We start from the raw sequence: 21,090 nt of genomic DNA, 5'->3' as shown, positions 1-21,090 counted from the left end.
TATCTCACTTTTATGCAATCTACACATTTTATACCTCTATGAGTGAAAGTAATTTACTCTTTAGCGAACCCCACACGTATATTGTCGTGAAGGGGAATTATTGACAATAATACCCCGTACAGACTATTACCCCGTTCACATTACAGCGTATATCACGTGATATACACTGTCTTGCAATGAGCACTCATACATCTAGTTTTCACTGGAAATCCTATGTATGAGTGCTCATTGCAAGACAGCCTATATTACGTGATATAGGCTGTAATGTGAACGGGGTATATGGCTTATATCATGTAATATAGGCTATCTTGCAATGAGCACTCATACATAGGATTTCCAGTGAAAACTAGATGTATGAGTGCTCATTGCAAGACAGCCATGGTATAAACCACGGGGTATAATATTGATGAAGTGAAAACAGAATATAAACGTCAATATAGAATGTATTGACAATACAATTATTGTTAATAAAAGCAATCGTGACGGTCCACTTGAGTTAGTTTCGTTTTCAAAACTAAAAAGCGAAACTAACTCAGTGAGTAAGTAGCTTTTACTCAGTTACTGAGTAAAAGTGACTTGTTCTCTGAAAGTTTTGTTTTCGCAAAAAGAACGCGCGGAAGCGTTACGGAATGAGCTTTTGTGAGAGGGCCCTCTAACGAGAAATTGCTGTTAACTTTTTTGCTTTTGTTTTATTTTCGACACACGGACAATTAAATCACCTCATTTGAGTACCACAAAAACATATACACGGCCGTTGAACTAACGCATATTTGAAATCACCACTCAGTCACTGAGTAAAATTTTAATCGATTTTCCAGGAAAAACTTATCGAATATGAGCAAAATCGAGAGGGGTTCACTCATAACTCCAACCAACACACTTATAAATTTGTTTTGCCGAATCTCGTTCATGTTTGCAGGGATTTTCACAGTCGAGCTCGCGAAAAACAAATTTTGCTATGATCTCAGTAAAAATGACGTTTGGTTTGCTGAGCCTTAGAAAATGTTTTGCTCAATCTCAATAAACAAACATCATGTTTGCTGATATCTCCGAGGATATATCAGTAAAATTTATTGCCGAGCTTGCAAAAACAAAACGAAGTGTGTATACCACCGACAAACCGATATGAAACATAAACTTAACTCTTGATCGAGAATCTATAACGGCGATGCGATCCCATCTGTCAAAACCATAGAAATTTGTTATCTAGATAAAAATAATTTGCCCGGAATAGATTAGACACGAACCAACTCATACATTTTGTATGCGTGTTTGTGGCAAGAATACACATTTTTCGATGTCAGTTTTGCGATCTGATCAGAAATTTGACGGTACCTTGTATGGTCATTCATGTCGGTTTGTCGGTGTGTATACCAAGTAATTTTTTTTTCAATTTTCCTCAAATTCGAGCAGATTTTTGAGAAAAGCAACACTGAAAACGAATCACTCAGAGTCACTTTTCCTCATTCGTATTGAGACATTCCTAAACGCGTAGGTTACTCATGCGCTGAGTGACCTACACGCTTAGATTTTTTGCCGAGGTTGTTAAATAATTGCAATACAGAAACCACCATCAAGATAGCGCTATAATATATTTGTTCCAGTGCTGGCAAAATCAGAAATCAATTGATATTTCTCCGCTCTCATGTGCACGCAATATAACGCGTGATATTGGAACAAAATATCATGCTTGATATTGATTTTACAAGCTCCTTTGATATTGCGAGACTATTCACAACGTGCAAAATCAAGCTGAGAGTTGACTCGACACAAAAATGATTCCGTTGCACATCGTTTACTTAGAAAGAGAAAGTATAGTATGCTATCTCTTTTTACTCTTCACCAATGGCAGACACGAAGCGACTGCTGCCAGCCATTATGGAAGTTTCGGTTGCATTCGGGTGTAAAGCACAAATTATGAAACTCAATCTCACCACAGTTTGCTGAGATTTGCAGCTGGTGAGTTTTATTAGCTTGATATTCCGAGCTGCGATATCACAGCTTGCAAAATCAACCGCAGTTGTTTGCTTGTTGATTTTTGTCCACGAAAATCAAGCGTGATCTTGGGCGTTGGTGAGATTTGATTTTTTAATATTTTTCCAACACTGTTATAGCGCTATCTTGATGGTGGTTTCTGTGTTGCAATTATTTGACAACCGTTATAACATGTTATAACTCTCCAGTCTCTACAGCGTTTAATAGTACGTTCAGACTACAGAGTTATAACATGTTATAGCGCTATCTTGATGGTGGTTTCTGTGTTGCAATTATTTGACAACCGTTATAACATGTTATAACTCTCCAGTCTGGACAGCGTTTAACTCTAAGACCAGAAGGTCCCGAAGAAACGTGCTCAACTTTTTGTCTCAGCTCTGGCACTATCTTCGGTCCCAAGGTAATCGATGCACCCCTCGAAACATAGTAGTCTGTAGTCTGAGTTATATTGCGCATTTCACACCAAACTGGACTAATAAGCGCGTTTTCACTTATTAAAAAGTGTGATTAAAGTGCGAGCTTCCGTATTATCATCTTAGTGTCTTCGGTGTACTTATTTCTTATGATGCAAGCAATAAGTGCTCCGAAGACACCAAAACGATTTGACGCAAAGGTGCACTTTTATCACACTTTTTGCATTTTTGGGGCAGTCCAGTTTTAGATGCCATCAGCAATAACATGATATAATAATTGTTGTTATGGAAAAACAGATCAAGATAGCCTTATAACATTGTTAGAAATAGTGAAGCCGCGGAGGCGAACCAGCCTCAGACTGAAAGCCTCCATAATAAAGAAAACTAAACTGAAGTAATAGCGAAGCGGGCTCCGCTTCTTTGACCGGACAAATAAGACGCAAGGTCTTTGTTGTTACATGAAGGAGCGGTGCCCGCTTCACTATTTCTAACACTACAAAGATTTTCGGTTATTTTCACAGTAGAAATTCCCACGCAATAAGTGGGCTATCATTTCTTCTTCGCCCGCAATGTTACTTGTTCTACATATTATTCTAAACATCAGAATGACAGAACGGGTCCCTGTCATCACATCTATACAGAAATATTCTAAATATGGACCAACATGTCTGTGCCATAAAAAGGGAGATACATTCTAATTTGAGGTTTCATCAAGCCTTCGAGGGGTTCGCCGATTTGCTGTTTACTTAACATACATATTATACCTCGCATTATGCCTTGTTCAGACTACTGAGCATGAACTTCGGATCCAAAAGTGGTTCCATATTATTTTTGTGAACACTAGCGCACCTAGCGGAAGAAGGCAGACTTTGCCTGCAGTATATATCGGCAGCTTTGCGAGTATATACAGCCCATGTGAAGCGCATACACAAACATCGCTTGATGAACAAACATTTTCCCCCCTCTTTTAATATCGCTCACTCTTCCACTTTTGTTCCTTGATGTTATAATAATAATAATTATCGGAAAGATAAGCTTGTAACACAAACAGACGTAACTCTTCAAATACATTTTCCATAAAAATATCGTCATGGAACACACAAACGACATCTCGCGTGCTATTCGCGGAAAGAAAGCTTGCTTGCCAAACCTGAAATATTGTTGTATACAAGTTCGATGTTAAATATCCAGGTGTTGGGAAGATTACCGGTACACGCACCTTCAAAAATGGACGGATCCACAAAAAGAAAATGCCCCTCCCCGAAAGTGCGCCGTAAGAAAACTAAAGTCACCTCCAGAAGATTGGCAAATTCCCAGGGTAATGGGGATGAAAAAACGAAACCGAAGGCTCCTGCTGAACCAATCCCTGGATGCAGCAGGAATTTTCCACCATTGTCCAAAAAAGATAATAAAAATAATAAAGCTGCTCCTCAAACTTCTCAAAAGAAATCCAAGTCCGAACGAGGTTTGCTAGCTTTTTCGGACATTGTGGAATTCATATTAAATATGTTCAACATACAAGACCCTCTTAGAAGCTTAGTTTCTGCCTTGCTTCCAACATTAGAATCATATCTTAAGCAATTGACTGTTTCATGGCCCCTCCTTGCATCAATCATTTCTTTCGATGGATAATTCGTCGAACGAGGTTGAAGATATGATCACGGTGCTACTGTGGAACTGCCGTAGTCTAGTGCCTAAACTAGACTCGTTCAAATTTTTACTTCACAATTCTGATTGTGATATACTTGCTCTCTGTGAAACATGGCTTTATTCCGATAAAGAACTCAACTTCCACGATTTTAACATTATACGCCTGGATAGAGACGATTCTTATGGAGGAGTACTTTTAGGGATCAAAAAGTGCTACCCTTTCTACAAAATTTCCCTTCCTGCTCTATCAGGCGTCGAAATCGTCACTTGCCAAATAAATGTGAAGAACAAAGACCTTTGCATAGCTTCAGTTTATGTTCCACCAAGAACCTCCATTAGCCGTAGTCAACTCTGGAATCTAGTTTCGATTCTTCCATCCCCAGTATTAATTCTAGGTGATATGAACTCCCATGGTACGATGACAATAGAGCGGCTATTTTTTACGATTTATGCGACGATTTCAACTTGACTATTTTGAACACTGGTGAAGTGACACGTATAGCAAAACCTCCGGCTCGAGAAAGCCGACTCGACCTATCTTTGTGTTCAAGATCGCTATCATTGGATTGTATGTGGAAGGTTATCAATGATCCCCATGGTAGCGATCATTTGCCATCATCATTTCAATTAAGTGTGCCCCTCACTCTGCAGAACCATCTCGTGTTCCATTTGATCTAACAAGGAACATAGATTGGCAGAAATATGAAACGACGGTGACAATCGGTGCCGAACTAATAGATGCGCTTCCACCATTGGAAGAATATCGATTCCTCGCCGACTTGATATACATACAAAAGCTCACTGGAAGCACAAAAAAGAAAAGTTCCAAGTGCGCCCTTCAAAAGGAGATCAGCCACACCTGGATGGGACGAAGAATGCACAAAATTGTATATAGAAAAATCTGATGCTTTCAAAGCTTTTCGTAGACACAAAACCTCCACATACTTCGAGGAATATTCAAAGCTTGAAACAAAGCTGAAACAAATAATCAAAGCAAAAAAACGCGGTTATTGGCGCAATTTCGTCGAGGGACTCTCACGAGAAACCTCAATGAACACCTTGTGGAGGGTGGCTCGCAACATGCGTAACCGCTCATCTTCTAATGAGAGTGAAGAATACTCCAACCGATGGATATTCGATTTCGCTAAAAAGGTATGTCCGGACTCAGTTCCAGCACAACACATTCTTCGAGAAGCGTGTCCGAGCGGCAGCTCTCTGGATAGACCATTCACAATGCTGGAATTCTCTATGGCTCTTCTTTCATCGAACAACTCCTCACCGGGAAGCGATATGATTAAATTCAATCTTCTGAAAAATCTCCCAGACATCACTAAAAGACGCTCGCTAGACTTATTCAATTCCTTACTAGAAAATAACATTATACCGCCTGAATGGAGACAGGTCAAAGTAATAGCCATTCGAAAACCTGGCAAACCAGCGTCTGACCATAACTAATACCGTCCGATTGCCATGCTTTCGTGCATTAGGAAATTGTTGGAGAAAATGATCCTTCGGAGACTCGATTAGTGGGTCGAAACAAATAACTTGCTATCAAATACACAGTTTGGGTTCCGCAAGAGCAAAGGAACAAACGATTGTCTAGCGCTGCTTTCCACAGATATTCTACTGGCCTTTGCACACTAGGAGCAATTGGCTTCAGTATTCTTGGACATTAAGAGGGCTTTTGATTCAGTTTCCATTGAAATTCTGTCGGACAATCTGCACAGATGTGGGCTTTCTGGAATTTTAAATTATTTCTTGTACAATTTGTTGTCAGAAAAGCAAATGAACTTTTCCCTTTGACAACTGACAACTTCCAGAATTAGCTACATGGGCCTGCCCCAAGGCTCATGTCTCAGCCCTCTTCTTTATAACTTTTATGTCAAAGATATCGACAACTGTTTGGCAGAACAATGCACGCTTAGACAACTTGCAGATGACAGTGTGGTTTCCGTAAGTGGTTCACATGTTGTGGACTTGTAAAGACTATTGCAAAGTTCCTTAGATAACTTGTCTTCTTGGGCTATGAATCTAGGGATCGAATTCTCGCCGCAGAAAACTGAACTGGTAGTGTTTACTCGAAAGCGGTACCCAGCCCAAATGCAGCTTAATCTTTTGGGCAGAAACATTACTCAATCATTGTCTTTCAAGTACCTTGGGGTCTGGTTTGATTCAAAGTGCACTTGGAATACCCATATTACGTATTTGAAGCAAAAATGTCAGCAGATGATCAACTTTCTCCGTTCAATTTGCGGCACATGGTGGGGTTCTCATCCGGGAGACCTCATAACGCTTTATAAAACAACTATTCTCTCTGTTCTAGAGTACGGCTCTTTCTGCTTTCTCTCGGCAAGAAAATGTCACCTAATAAAATTGGAACGAATTCAATATCGTTGTCTGCGTATTGCTCTCGGATGTATGCACTCAACGCATAACATGAGTCTCGAGGTTCTGGCAGGAGTAACACCCCTCCAGAACCGTTTCTGGGAGCTTTCTCTTAGAATACTAATCAAATGCGGAGTGACGAACACACTTATAATTGAAAATTATGAAGAAATTCTTGGGCTGAGAATGAGAATCTACCACCACTACATATCGTCAGATATGTGTCTTCTTTGTTACACTCCATACCGTACTCACTTCACCAATCGCAGTTCCTCAATTGAATATGATCTGACCATGAAACAAGCAACTCATGGGATTCCCGATCAACTTCGACCTATTATTATCCCGTGTATTTTTACTGAAAAGTACCAACACCACCGACAAACCGACATGAATGACCATAGTAAAAACATTAAAATTTCTGACCAAATCATACTACTGACATCTGGCTCCGTGTTCGCGGGAAATATTTAGCTAAGCCATGAACCCGCATGCAAAAGTTATGAATTGGTTCGTTTCTGATCTATTCTGGACAAACTATGTTTATCTAGATCAAAAAATCCTATGGTTTTGACAGTTCGGATTTCACATTTAAATCGGCCGTTTACGATTTTCGGGCATAAGTCAAAATTAAGTGTCATGTCGGTTTGTCGGTGCCAACACGTCAATTGCGTGAAAAGATATTTTACAGACGGGTCACGTCTCAATGGATCCACTGGCTTCGGTGTCTTCAATGAAAACTCTAGCGCCTTCCGCAAACTCCAGGAAACTTGTTCCGTTTTTGTTACTGAGCTGTCAGCAATCAACTTCGCATTGGGGATGATTTCCAACATGCCCGCAGACCATTACTTCATCTTCTCGGATAGTCTCAGTTCGATTGAGGCTATTCGGTCGATGAAACAAGGTAGGCACTCATCTTATTTCCTTTCAAAGGTAAGGGAGCAGATGAGTGTGCTGGTCGAAAGATCATATATGATTACCTTTGTATGGGTCCCCTCACATTGCTCAATCCCAGGCAATGAGAAGGCGGACTCTCTCGCAAAGGTGGGCGCGCAGGAAGGCGAATTTTATGACAGGCAAATTTCACACGATGAATTTTATCATTTAGTGCGTCAGAGTACCCTTTCGAGTTGGCAAACCGATTGGGACAATGGAAATCTTAGACGGTGGTTACATTCAATTATTCCTAATGTTTCTTCGAGAGCGTGGTTTAAAGGCTTGGACTTAAGTCGTGACTTCATTCGCGTGATGAGTAGACTTATGTCCAACCACTACTCGCTAGATGCTCATCTCAATAGAATAAACCTCGTGGACAGCAACATCTGTCGGTGTAGAAACGGTTACGATGACATCGATCATGCAGTTTGGCAATGTACGGATAATTACGCCGCCAGAGAGCGACTTTTGAATACCCTTGAGGCCCAAGGAAGACAACCCTATGTTCCTATCAGAGACGTGTTGGGAACTCGCGATATCTGCTATATGCAGTCGGTTTATGTATTTCTTCAAATGTCTAGTATAAGAATTTAATTCCTTTGTCTTTTGTCTCTCTTTATTAGTTTTTGTTTGTCTTGTCCCCCCGTCTCGATGAGTCTCATCGTCGCCCACTGGTCACCCACCATAGCCGGTCGAACTCCAGACGAAACTAGAACCGCACTACCATTCATACTGGCGACAACGCTCTGACGAGACAATGAAACCTTACCCCCAAGCTCCTCCCCTGATCCTATCCTTCGACAATGTACCTCTCTAACCTCGAGTAAGCCGCGAGTATTAGGCCCAACTCCTACTAGACATAGAATTAAGTGAATTTTGTTACAAAAAAAGAACAATGAACTATCGGCTCCGTAAAGCTAACGCGGTTGAGCCTTCCAAATAAACGAACTGGTTGAAAAAAAATAAACGTCTTTATCACAATGTTGCTACTAATCGTTGCCTATGTAAAAATATCGATTCGTGTTGCTAGATCGAAATATCGATTCTGTTGTCAGATCAAAAAAACAATACACGGTACTGTTTTTTTTGTGATTTTTTTTTATCTGCCTAATTGCTAGGTTTCGATCCCATGTCAACTAGGGTTTACTAATTTGTTTCTAGGTAGCTAATCCTTGGGTCTACAGCTGCTGTTGATGAGCTTCTTAACGACTAGCAAACACACTCTAGTATATGGTGTTTTTAAATTTATGTATGTACATCTTTTCATGCATGAACTCAAAATGTATTTGTCATAACCATAACAAAAGTATCAAGTACCCTAATTCAGTTCAAAATGATTTTCATATCTAAATAGATTAAAAGTTACGCTAAATCGCAACTCTCCTGACTGACGCATAGATTGGTATAAAGGGAGAGAAAACTGACTTAGTATAAAAATGCTTTATGCTGTCAAATGTATAAAGTCAACGGCGCCGGCGGTGTAGTGGTAAGCGTGATTACATCTCACCCCAGTAGGCCTGGGTTCAATCCCAGTCGGCGCCGCCGGGATGTTCTGAGGCATAACATCTCTGATCACGCCTTCCTTCGGATGGGAAGTAAAGCCGTTGGTCCCCGGTTCATGAGTTGATGGGTCGATAGGTAGGGTCCAGGTGTGGGAGCTGCCTTCCTGGCACGTCGGTAGCATTGGTGCTCAGCACGAAAAACAAGATCGACGGAAAAAACAAACCAAAGGAAAAAAAAATGTATAAAGTGCGGAAATTCAAATTATGCATAAGGGGATTATTTCCATGAATAGTATTTTTTTGTGCTGGTCAGTGATATTTCTAATGTTATTAATTTTAAACATAGTAATAATGTTACAGGAGCAAATTTATTGTCAATTATTATTTATCATTATAAATCATATAACATAAACTGGATTAATTAATAATGATATGCAGAAAATTCGAACCGATAAATAAGTGCAATAGTGGGTATACAAAATGTTATCTTTGTGGTGTCCGTGGGCATTGTTAGAGATGTGGCAACTTGGATCAGCTGCTATCCGGTGATTCCTCGTGTTGGTCGTTTCCATAAGATATATATTGACAGGACAGCCGACTGATATCGATCCGCGCCAGTTTCGTTCAAGTTCGGAGTGTCTTTATAGTTAGCCTCCTAGGGTCCAACATGCGAAAGAAATTGACCGTGATGGTGCAAACCAAATGGCACAAGCGAGTGATCGGATTCAGGTTCATATTTCTTGGCGTTGTAACCGGCCTGGAAAGAGAGGATGTTTGGATCTAGTTTAGAGTTGGCACATGGCAAGCGAAACTGTTAAAATTCACCTTACCAGCAGTTCTTCATCGTTTCAAAATCGGTCATCTTCATTCGGTGCTACGAAGGTCCTAAGCTTGCAAACATTGTGCAATTGAATTTTGGAAATTGTGGTGCTTGGGCTCATTTGCTTGCCAACGTTGCTTGAAACTAAAAACAAAATTAATATTCAAATATTCTTCTCAAATCTTAACTGGTTCAATTTTTCAATACTTACTAAAGCTTTGTTTACTCCTTGGTGAACTATGGATAAAAACGAGGACAGGAATTCCTATTCTTGATTGTCAACATATCCTGCAGCGTGTGAAGCTCGACGAGAGGGCTGGAACGATAATGGAGTCTTTCCAAAACAGTTTTCGTCCTTCAGCACTTTTAATTCTTGCACAGCTTTGCTGTCAGCTGATATACACTGGCGAATTCTTCGCCAGTAGTCGGACTCAGTGTAATTTTGATAAAATAAAATAACCAAATCAATGGATAAACATTGGTTAAGCATAAAATAATTAAATTTTAATCTTTCTTATTTTAGTTATATTTTTGAGTGCACGCTTGCTATCGCGGATTCTTCAAAAATGGCCGTAAAGAATTACCAACAATTGTCGGGATTGCATATAAAGTTGTACCAGATATGTTTTACAGTCAGTTGTTGATAAACCATAAACAGAATATCATCAAAATACAGTCATACCATAGAGGATGCTCTAAGACCAGGAGGTCCCGAAGAAACGTGCTCAACTTTTTGGCTCAGCTCTGGTACTCTCTTCGGTCCCAAGCTAATCGATGCACCCCTCGAAACATAGGAAAATCCACGAACCCCTCATTTTATCTGTCAAACTTTCATACCGAATCAAAACAAACATAGTGTAGTACTAGAATTTCGACTAGAATGGGTTACGTTAATCGATTTGCTTGGGACCAATAGGCTAGTCAAGTAGTGAGCCAATTTTAAATCGTTAGTTTCCACCGGTTGGTAATACCAACAATCAATACGAAACTAACGATTTTAAATTGGCTCACCACTTTAGTAGCCTATTGGCCCAAGCAAACGATTAACGTACCCTATTCTAGTCGAAGTTCTAGTACTACGCAATGTTTGTTTTGATTCGCTATGAAATTTTGACAGATAAAATGAGGGGTTATTGGTTTTTCCTATGTTTCGAGGGGTGATTCGACAAGCTTGGGACCGAAGATAGTACCAGAGGTGAGCCAAAAAGTTGAGATCGTTTCTTCGGAACCTACTTGTCTTAGAGTTACCTCTATGGTAATACCCCTTGATCTACGTCGATACTGAGGTATCGAGGTCCAGCCTGGGGTGCAGCGCTGAAAACCAATCTAAGGTAACTCAACAGTACGTACCGGCTCATGACTATGCGAGTCGTGAGTATGTACAGAACCATCTCGTCAGAGGCAGTATGCGTTATAGCCGGAATGATCCATATCAGTATCAGCCTGGGCGAGAACAGTGGATGTTATAAGCGGAGAGAAACCAGAGGAGTACGAAAATGTGTGAGAGCGGAGTCGATGGCCAAGTGGCAACAGGAATGGGGCTTGGTGGATAACGGTAGATGAACTCATAAGTTAATACTGATTCATTCGACCTGGGTGAACTGTGGTAAACTGCCACTTGAAGAAGTTCCTATCTGGCCACGGTTGCTTCCAGAAGTATCACCCTTTCTGAACAGTGGCAATGTGGACGAAACGCCGGAGCACATGGTCTTCGACTGTCCTCGATATGCAGCAGTGTCAGTGAGATGCCTGCCCTTAGCGCAGATAACGTCGTCGAGGATATGTGTCGAGAGATGGCACCCGGGATGCCACCAGCAAGGCAGTCACTCAACTACTGTCGGAGCTGCAACGTAAGTGAAGAAATCATAAGCGAGCTAGCAGCGCCAGCTAGCACTGAGATTATGAGAAGTGCACGAGTACAGCCCTCTCCCCTAGGGAACGGGTTATAGTGAGGAAGCGCTAGGTGACAAAAAGATACAACACTGTGCCCACAGTACTCCAGGACCAGGCTTATATAAGCTTTCCTAAACCTTACTATATAAAAAAGAACACACAAACAGTCACATACAGATATTTTCCGATCCGGTCGAGCTGAGTCGAATGGTATGAAACTCGGCCTTCCGAGCCTTGGATAGAAGGTCGTTTTTCCAAGCGATGCTTTGTAAGATGGATAAAACGGGACACTTTTATTATTGTATGCGATTTAATTTTGTCTGATTGTATATCTTACACGCAAAAAAAAAAATATTTTAAACGTAATAATATTTGACGTAAAATCAATAAGAATTTCATTTTGTTTTGGATGCAAATAGAAATCATTATTGTTTCAACAATCCAGTATTGTTGTTACAAAACTTTTCCTTAGTTCGGTTTTCCGCAACTCGACTGTAATTATATTTAGCTTTAGTTTTACATTCTGGCATAACAATTATTAGACTTACAAATTAGTTTTCTAACAGTAACAATTCGGTTCGTGAGAATTCCAAGCCAATTATTTAGTTTTGAGGTTAGGTTATCTAATGATGATATGGGTCAAATTATTTATCAAGCATTTTAATAGTTCAAGTTAAGTACTCCCGTTCGCGTACGATTCACTAAGTTTAAACTAATTCTATTCACCCCGGCATTCAGTTCGTTGCGTGGAATCGACTGAGGTTTCAGCGGAGTCACTTTCGTTTTTGCAGCCACGAGTGCACAACGTGGCATCCTACCGTCGACAATTCTAAAGTACGCTACTGCACAATACGCCATCAAGCTCGCGTCAACGAAAATATGAACTTCGAGGGACTTGTAACTTTCCACACTATAGTTTGGAAAGTAGCACCTCGGTACTTGAACCTTCGATAGTTTCGGCACCAACTTTACCCAGCGCTTCCAGTTTGCGAAATCCTCATCCGTAATCGGGTCGTCCCATTTCACACCTGATCTCCACACGTCCTGGATCAAAATTTTGCCATGTACTGTGTAGGTTGCCACTATACCAAGCGGATCAAAGTGGCTCATGACCACTCGGAGAACTTGCCTTTTTGTTGGCATAATTTCTCCCGATAGTAGAGAAAGCAGGTCGTCACGGAACTGTGCAGTAGATACAAACATGTCATCTACAGGATTCCACGTCATTCCCAGAACTCGTTCCGCTATCGTTAATTTTTCCACAGAAAAACGTTTCGCTGCGTCGTTGGCGTCTGCCCCGACCCGTCGCAGAATTTCTTCGGAGTTAGATTGCCAATTCCGGATTTCAAATCCAGCCTTGCCGTATATCATGCGTACCCCTTCAACTATCTTGACTGCCTCGTCGATCGTATCTCTGCTGTCCAAGAAGTCATCGACATATGTATTGTTGATGATCGCTGCCGCCGCTTCTGGGTAGTGATGCTCAAATTCACTAGCGTTCAAGTTTTTTACGTACTGTGCCAGGCAAGGGGAGCATGAAGCTCCAAAGATTACGACGTCCATCACATAGATAGTTGGATTCTGAGCTGCGTCTTGTCGATATAGGAAACGCAAAGCCTGACAAGCATCTGGTGGAACATTTGACGGACATCGCCTACTGATACATACTGCCGCTGACGGAATCCACACATGACTTTCAGCAGTGGAGTTAGTAAATCCGGTCCTGCTAGAAGCATGGAGTTGAGCGTTCCAGACAATGCGGACTTTGCCAGGTTTACGTGGATTTTGTACTACGCCTAATGGAAGATACCACACACGATGAGGATCCGAATTTCGCAGTTCATCGTTTGTAATCTTGTGAGCTTAACCGCGCTCGAGATATTCTTCAATCTGTTCCGCCACTTTCCTATTTAAATCGGTATCTTTTTTAAGTTTTCTCTCCAAGCAATCCAATTGCCGTTCAGCCATCGCGTAGCTGTTGGGAAACTCAAATTTGTCACTCTTCCATAATAATCCGCACTCGAACCTACCAGTTTCAGTACGCTTGGTGGTTTGCTGCAGGATCAGCCTAGCACGTTGATCTTCTGATGACTCCAGAGTTAGAGTAGGATTTACACCCAAGCTTTCAACAGCAAAATAATCTTTGACAAGATCATGTAGCGTCGCATCTAAAGAACAGTCACACGCATGAACCATGACCCGCTGTGTTTCTTGCGTTCGCCTTTGTCCTCCACCGAAAATGGTCCATCCGAGTCGAGTATTTGCCGCTACTGGTTCTCCACTGCGTCGTTCCCGTTTGTCCAACGTCATGTTCAGCTTGGCATTATCCAATCCAATTAATATACGAGGCACTGCACCGGTGAAACTCTGCACAGGAATTCCTTGCAAATGCGGGTACTGTTCGGATAATTCATCGTAATCAAGAGTTTGCTGTGGTAAATCCAGACTTGATACTGTTCGGATGTCCGAGATTGTGTGCTTTGGGCCACCGTTCACATTTCTGATGCTCAATCGCACCCGTTGCGATGCCGGTTCCCTTCTTGTTACACTTGCAGTCCACTGTAAGCATAGCGAACTTGCTTCTCCTGCCAATTCAAGTTCGTCTGCGATATCCTGTTCCAGCAACGTGAGGCTAAACCCATCATCCAGAAAAGTAAAAGTTGTGACGGTTTTCCCATTGTTGGAGAGGACGATGGGAATTACTTTGAATAACGTACTGGCATGGTGATTACAGTGGGCAGAAATCAAACCTGACGAGCTCACACCTTCAGTGGCATTCGATGTCTGAGGATTGACGGAATGCAACAGCCTGTGGTGTGACTCCTCACATCCATCGACTCCACAGAATTGTTTTACCCTGCACGGCCATTTTCCGTGGCTTCCAAGGCAACGTTGACACAACTTAAGCTGCTCTACCAAACGCTTCCTTTGATCCACGTTGAAACCAGTAAACGTATGACAGTTTCGAAGCCTGTGGTCAATCTTGCTGCACGCGTGACATGGCTTGGGGTCACTTTTCGTTTCCTGTTTGGACTTGTAATCCGTCTTCCCATCCGTATCGTGATGCTGCTCTTCTTCCACGGTATGGCCGTTCAGAAATTCCTTCTTCTTACCCTTGCGGTAGCTGTCGTCCGAGCGACTCCATTCTGCTGGCAACGATACATGACAAGCAGCGGTCTTTATGTAGGAGACGTACTCGCTGAACGCTTTCAGCGAAACTTGTGGAATTCGCTGCGTATGAAGACCCCAATCCAATCGAAGATTTGGTGGTAGCTTTCCAACCAACTCCGATAACATCATCGGATTAGACAAATGATCCTGCAGCTGTGCACCTTCAATGTACGTTACCAGATTTCTGACTTCCCGACCAAATGTTATCAGAGTGTGCAGTTGGTTGACATTCGGTGCAGCAGCGTTTCGAATTTTACTTAGCAAGCAATAAACTAGCTGTTCTGGCCGTCCGCATTCGTCTCTCAGGGTCTCGATGATTTCGGGAATCGCTGCTGGTAATGTAAGAATGCTCTGCACTTTCTCTCTGGCACTTCCTATCAAACTTCTTTGAAGCCTAGCCAAGTTCTCATCCGGTTGAATTCCGCACATAGATGTTGTTGAGTCGAATGCGTTGATGAATATTGGCCACTCAAGGGGATCACCCGAGAATTTCGGTAGTTCACGGGACACGACTTGTCGAGCTGCAAGTTGCTGTGCACTTAAAACTATGCCATCCGTGTTAGATACGGGCCACTGCTGATAAGAAGCTGCCAGCGGAACTGTTTGTCGAGGGTTCCAACCAAATTCCATATATGCTGGCGGTGTATGCACGTATGGCAATCCCCCGGGTGCTGATCCTCTCGATGGATACGTATTTGATTGCTGATTAACTGTACCCTGCAGAACAGCAGCGCTTCCACTTGCAGGCCACTCGGCGTAAGGAAATGGCTGAGGAAAGCTCATGAGAGGTGGAACGTTCATGGTCGAAGAGATCGGTACATAATTCCCGGCTGTCATCTGCTGCTGATCACCGACAAATCTTCCTTTACCTTGCTGAGACCACTGTGTGTGGAACATTTGTGGAATTGGCTGTGATCTTGGTTGTGACGGAATATTTTGAATGGAATCCGCTGTCGGCTGGGCTGTGTGATGATCGTACGTATTCTGCTGCTGCTGAGACTGGTTTGGTCGTCTCCACGTACGTTGAATCTCTATGGCTTCCATTTCAATTCGACCTTCATTACTTGGTTGCATGGGAACATAACTTTCCACAATTGGCACGTTCGATGACAACTCCTTCGGGCCTGGTAAATTTGTCCGTGGGAGAGTTTGTTTGTACGGAAACGGTGGATGTTGTTCCCATTGATCTCGGATAACGGTAGCCAACAGTTGCGATGACTGTAGAGGTGTTTCCTCTAACTGACTAGCAGCAACTGGTATTTGCTGATTCGCATTCGGCGAAAGCGGATTTCTTCCGAACTGCTTCTGAACTAGTTGGTTTTTGTTGTTTACCAACACGCCGGGCGGTACAATATTTTGTATGTTTATGTTTGCGGATGGAACTGTCAGTGCATGAGTAGCGATTGGTGGTACGAGTGGAAATGGAACGACATTTTCCAGCACTACCATTTGTTGATTTAAAGGTGAAGCACCAGGTTGTTGACCATCGCTTTGCTGCACGATACCCGTTGTCTGGTTTCTCGTCTGATTTATCCAGGTTTGAACTTCACTGCGACTATTCGAGCAGCTTTGTCGGCTGCGAACGCTTTGGTAGCTTCCTTCACCCGACGAGCATTCTAGTTCCAGCTGATGTTTTTGTGCTAAATACACACGTTCCCGTTCCGTTTGCTGCAGTTGGAGCCGATCTTCCAGTGCTTTAGATTCCTCCAAATGCTTTAGGCGCAAGCGAACATTAGTGCTACTGGTTTGCACAGAACTCTCGGAACCATGGAAACTAGATCTATCGCTGAGGCAGTAACCACAAGGCTTGTACTCCCACACACGAAAAGTGGAACCAGGTTCCGCATATGTCGCATGCCACCATATCGTCTGCGTCATCCTGCCGATTGCAAGCCTTGCAGTGAAAATCGAAAGATGTATTGCTCATTTTCGGAATCCTCTTCGAATATCGTAATTTTCGAGCTTGTTACAAAACTTTTCCGTAGTTCGGTTTTCCGCAACTCGACTGTAATTATATTTAGCTTTAGTTTTACATTCTGGCATAACAATTATTAGACTAACAAATTAGTTTTCTAACAGTAACAATTCGGTTCGTGAGAATTCCAAGCCAATTATTTAGTTTTGAGGTTAGGTTATCTAATGATGATATGGGTCAAATTATTTATCAAGCATTTTAATAGTTCAAGTTAAGTACTCACGTTCGCGTACGATTCACTAAGTATAAACTAATTCTATTGGTGCTTCTATAGAAATACTTTATCTGTAATTGCACGCGTTATTCTGTTTACATCGGTTCGCTATCGAAAAATATTCGACGTTGCGAGTCGACATTCGTCCGAGCTGAGTCGATGCTGAAGCGATCAAAAGGGCCTATCGTCCAAATTCCTCAACAATTGTTGTTCCTTAAAACCCACACACTTAAAATTTTTCGCCGAGATTTCAACAGCCGAGTAATTCTGCAATTTATTTTGCTGAGATTCAGTAAAACAATTGCCGAGACTCAGCTAACAAATAATATTTTGCTGAGATATCAGCTGGCAAACAGGTATTTTGCAGAGATATCAGCAAAAGTAAATGCCGAGTTAATCTGCTGTTGGAGATTTTACCGAGCTAGATTAAGCAAAGATGAACACTAAGATGAAACTGTCGGAGGAAAAACGTTCTATTTTAGTGTCCTCTTTCACGGTCCCTTTCATCCATTGAATACCCCTCGTATTCAAGGTAATTTTGTGGTTTTGCTGCCCCCTCGGTAGAGATGAAATTTTGCGTTCATTTTTATCAAAACAAACACACCAAAATCAGAGGTGTCCCATTTTTTAATTACTCGATTAACAACTAATCGATTTTTTTTTGTTCGCTGTGCTGCCATTTTTCCACCAATGAGAGTGCAGCACATGTTTGAAATGATCGGTGATGATCCTCTGGAGAAGTTAATGCTTATATCGGCATGATATAACCGATTGCAAATATTTTACTTTTCGGTTCGTTAATCGATTAATCGATAATTCGAATGAATATCGGCCATCACTAGATGAATGTGAAACGTCATTTCAAATATATGGACCGTACATAAATAATGATACAATTTGAAAGGGACCGGGGCTCATCACAAATTACGTCCACACGGTAACTGAAATAAACACGAGTGTTCACCGGTTGGATTAAGTGTGCATGGATTGTTAAATCAAAAAAAAATCTTTTCGAATTTACAAGAGCTGTCATGGTTTTGACGTAAGCTGTCAAATTTGGCAGCTGGGTCAACAACAAAAATATGTTTAATTTTAAAAGAGATTTCTTGGTAATTCAATCAAATTTATTTTATGAAGTCTGACAATTCACGTAGGAGAAATAAAAATATGTTTATTGATTAAAGCATAATGTCGATTTTTTTTTGTTTTGTTTTCTTTTTGCAACAAAAAGAATTGTAATTGAAGGGAAGGGAAGTAAAGCCGTTGGTCCCCAGTTCATGAGTTGATGGGTCGATATGTAGGGTCCAGGTGTGGGAGCTGCCTTCCTGGCGTCGGGAGCATTGGTACTCGTCAGTACGGAAAATATGATCGACGGAAAAAAATCAAGGAAATAAAAACAGAAACATTGATTATATTTATCAACTGCAGCTCGAATTGCAGCATATTTACTTACCTCAAGTCTCAAGATTTTCGGAAATCTTGCACTTATTTCCCGAAATTCACAATTAAAAACAATACTTACGTGGAACGCGGAAAAGAGCTGAATCAAACGAGAAAAGTTTTGTTATTGTTTACATTTTTGTCCGGGTGTAAACGAGGGAATGGTTGGTAGTTATTTTTGCATTTGTGACCCGGGGAATAGACACAGCATATAAATGCTAAATTAAAATTAACTATTGTTGGATTAATAATAGAATATTGTTAATTTTACAATAGTTGCAGTTGAAAATTGGCTTATTAAGCAAAAAAAAAACCTATTTTGAATTTATATGAATAAATATTATTGAAACAACAAAATGCAATATAATTTCCACCGGAATTGTTTGTTTAAATACAATTAAATTTTTTTTATTGGTTCAATGCAAACAATTTTCTGTCCGTGTAATTCAATTTTTATTTTTATTCACAGAATTTGGAAAGAGATGTCTCTTAACGATTCGTTGACCCCTGTTGAACGCTCAAAATTGGCAGTTTGGGATTATCCAGTCAGCGACAAATACACAAAAATGTGGCAAGCAATGCAGGAGGCGGGTCTACCAAATACTCTGGATGAAGCAGTCGAACGTATACGAAACTCAACTTCAGCATCAGGATTTGCTTTTCTCGGCGATGCTACTGATATAAGGTATAAAGTACTCACTAACTGTGACCTGCAAATGGTTGGAGAAGAATTTTCACGGAAACCATATGCCATTGCTGTTCAGCAAGGATCACCGTTGAAGGATCAATTCAACAATGCGTAAGTTACAGCTTTTGTATGAAGTTTTGCGGCGATTTATTCCATGCATTTGTGTGATGTTATATTTGAATTCAAGTTTAAAGAAAACAATTACACGTCTCCAATGTTTTTAATTTGCTTGTACTTCCCTAATAAACAAATACCATAAACGAACTGCATCCCGGATGGGTAAACTATCCCACAAATGGTTTGGATGATACCCCGAATACGTCGTTAAGCTCTCTTTTATGATTATTTTTATTAGGGTTAGCACTTAAAATTCTCAACTTTGCGCAGTGAACTGCATGCTGAATAATAACTGTACAATTTGTTTATTACAACTTCTGTAAAACTCTTGTTTACACTGGTTTGGAGAACCTGTTCAACTACAGCATTATATGTATACGAGTATAGGAGTAGAAGCAACTTTTATACAACGTTTATAGATACATATTTAAACTAAAGCTTTATTATTTTGGTGAAAGCTCTTATACAACGTTTGTAGACACTTCTTGACAGCTGCTTTGAAATTTAGTAGAGAGTAAACCTGAGAGGCGTTTGTTGCACTCTTTTATGACTCCTAAATAATCATTGTACAGCAAGCGGTGAAAAGCGTTTATAGCACTTTTCAATGACTCCTAAACAACCGGATAGAAACAACTTTTATACAACGTTTATAGATACATATTTAAAGTCAAGCTTTATTGTTTTGGTGAAAGCTCTTATACAACGTTTGTAGACACTTCCTGACAGCTGCTTTGAAATTTAGTAGAGAGGAAACCTGAGAGGCGTTTGTTACACTCTTTTATGACTCCTAAATATTAATTGAACAGCAAGCGGTGAAAAGCGTTTATAACACTTTTCAATGACTCCTTAATACCCGGATAGAAGCAACTTTTATGCAACGTTTATAGATACATATTAAAACTCAAGCTTTATTGTTTTAGTGAAAGCTACAACGTAACGTTTGTAGACACCTCCTAACAGTTGTTTCGAAATGTATTAGAGATTGAACCTGAGAGGCGTTTGTTACACTCTTTTATGACTCCTAAATAATCACTATACAGCAAGCGGTGGAAAGCGTTTATAGCACTTTTTAATGACTCCTTAATAACCGTTGTGTAAGTACGCACAATATTCACAGATTTAAATTAGTTTAACAATTGTCGTGGTACGCCAAAATAATTGCTTGTACAGTTTTTATTAATTTAATTTATTTGTGCACATTGAAAAAATGTGTAATTATGCCATAATTCACATTCTGTGATCATGGAGGAAGTAGTAACAAGCATCTGTTTAATCTTTGATTGATATTCTTTCAATTATTCTCTCTAATCATTAATTGAGAGAATTTATCTAGAAATGTTATCGTTGATTATATGTTATATGTCTTAAATTAATGTTTGCATTTATTAATAACACCTATATATAATTTACCTCTACTCCACCGAGGGTTTCTCGAAGTAAGATTCGAACTCATGATCCCGGATTGCCAGCCGCTTCTGTTTCCATCTGCTCTATTCTTGAATACATATTTTGATCATATGAGAGAAGTATATGAAGCTCATCTTGAGTGACTTCTCTTGCAGTCGAATAATCATTGCCTTATGGTCATATAAACGTGCCTATCACTTGTGCTATTTTTAGCAACAAAATTGTGGTTGGTGGTTGGTCGACGTAAACAATCATTTAAGAGTGCTCCAAGCAGCTTTTGAAGCTTTTAACCAAATGGCAATACAACTACATTTTTGTACAACTCTGGAAGCTATTATTCAATGTTTGATCAACTCAGGTGTTTTATAAGAGCTTCCAATGGTTTGTTTTGATGCGTTTATTTCACGTTCTATATAGCTCTTGTCAATCGGTTTAACTAAGGTGCTATAAAAGTTATCGTAGGTCTTATAAAGCATGTAGGTAA

General features: G+C 40.6%; 1 protein-coding gene across 1 annotated transcript in view; it reads left to right on the top strand.

Annotated features, from left to right (window-relative positions):
- Positions 1–21,090, top strand: part of LOC135714290 (ionotropic receptor 25a-like) — a 57,791-nt gene that overhangs the window by 8,099 nt on the left and 28,602 nt on the right. The window contains exon 3 of the mRNA XM_065237625.1: positions 18,864–19,193. Coding sequence (XP_065093697.1) covers positions 18,864–19,193 — 330 coding nt within the window. The remainder of the gene's footprint in view (positions 1–18,863; positions 19,194–21,090) is intronic.

This window comes from Ochlerotatus camptorhynchus, unplaced genomic scaffold, assembly GCF_037179485.1.
Source record: "Ochlerotatus camptorhynchus isolate MF236.1 unplaced genomic scaffold, CSIRO-AGI_Acam_v1.1 ptg000637l, whole genome shotgun sequence".
Taxonomy (NCBI): Eukaryota; Metazoa; Arthropoda; class Insecta; order Diptera; family Culicidae; genus Ochlerotatus; species Ochlerotatus camptorhynchus.
This window is presented reverse-complemented; position numbering and strand designations above follow the sequence as displayed.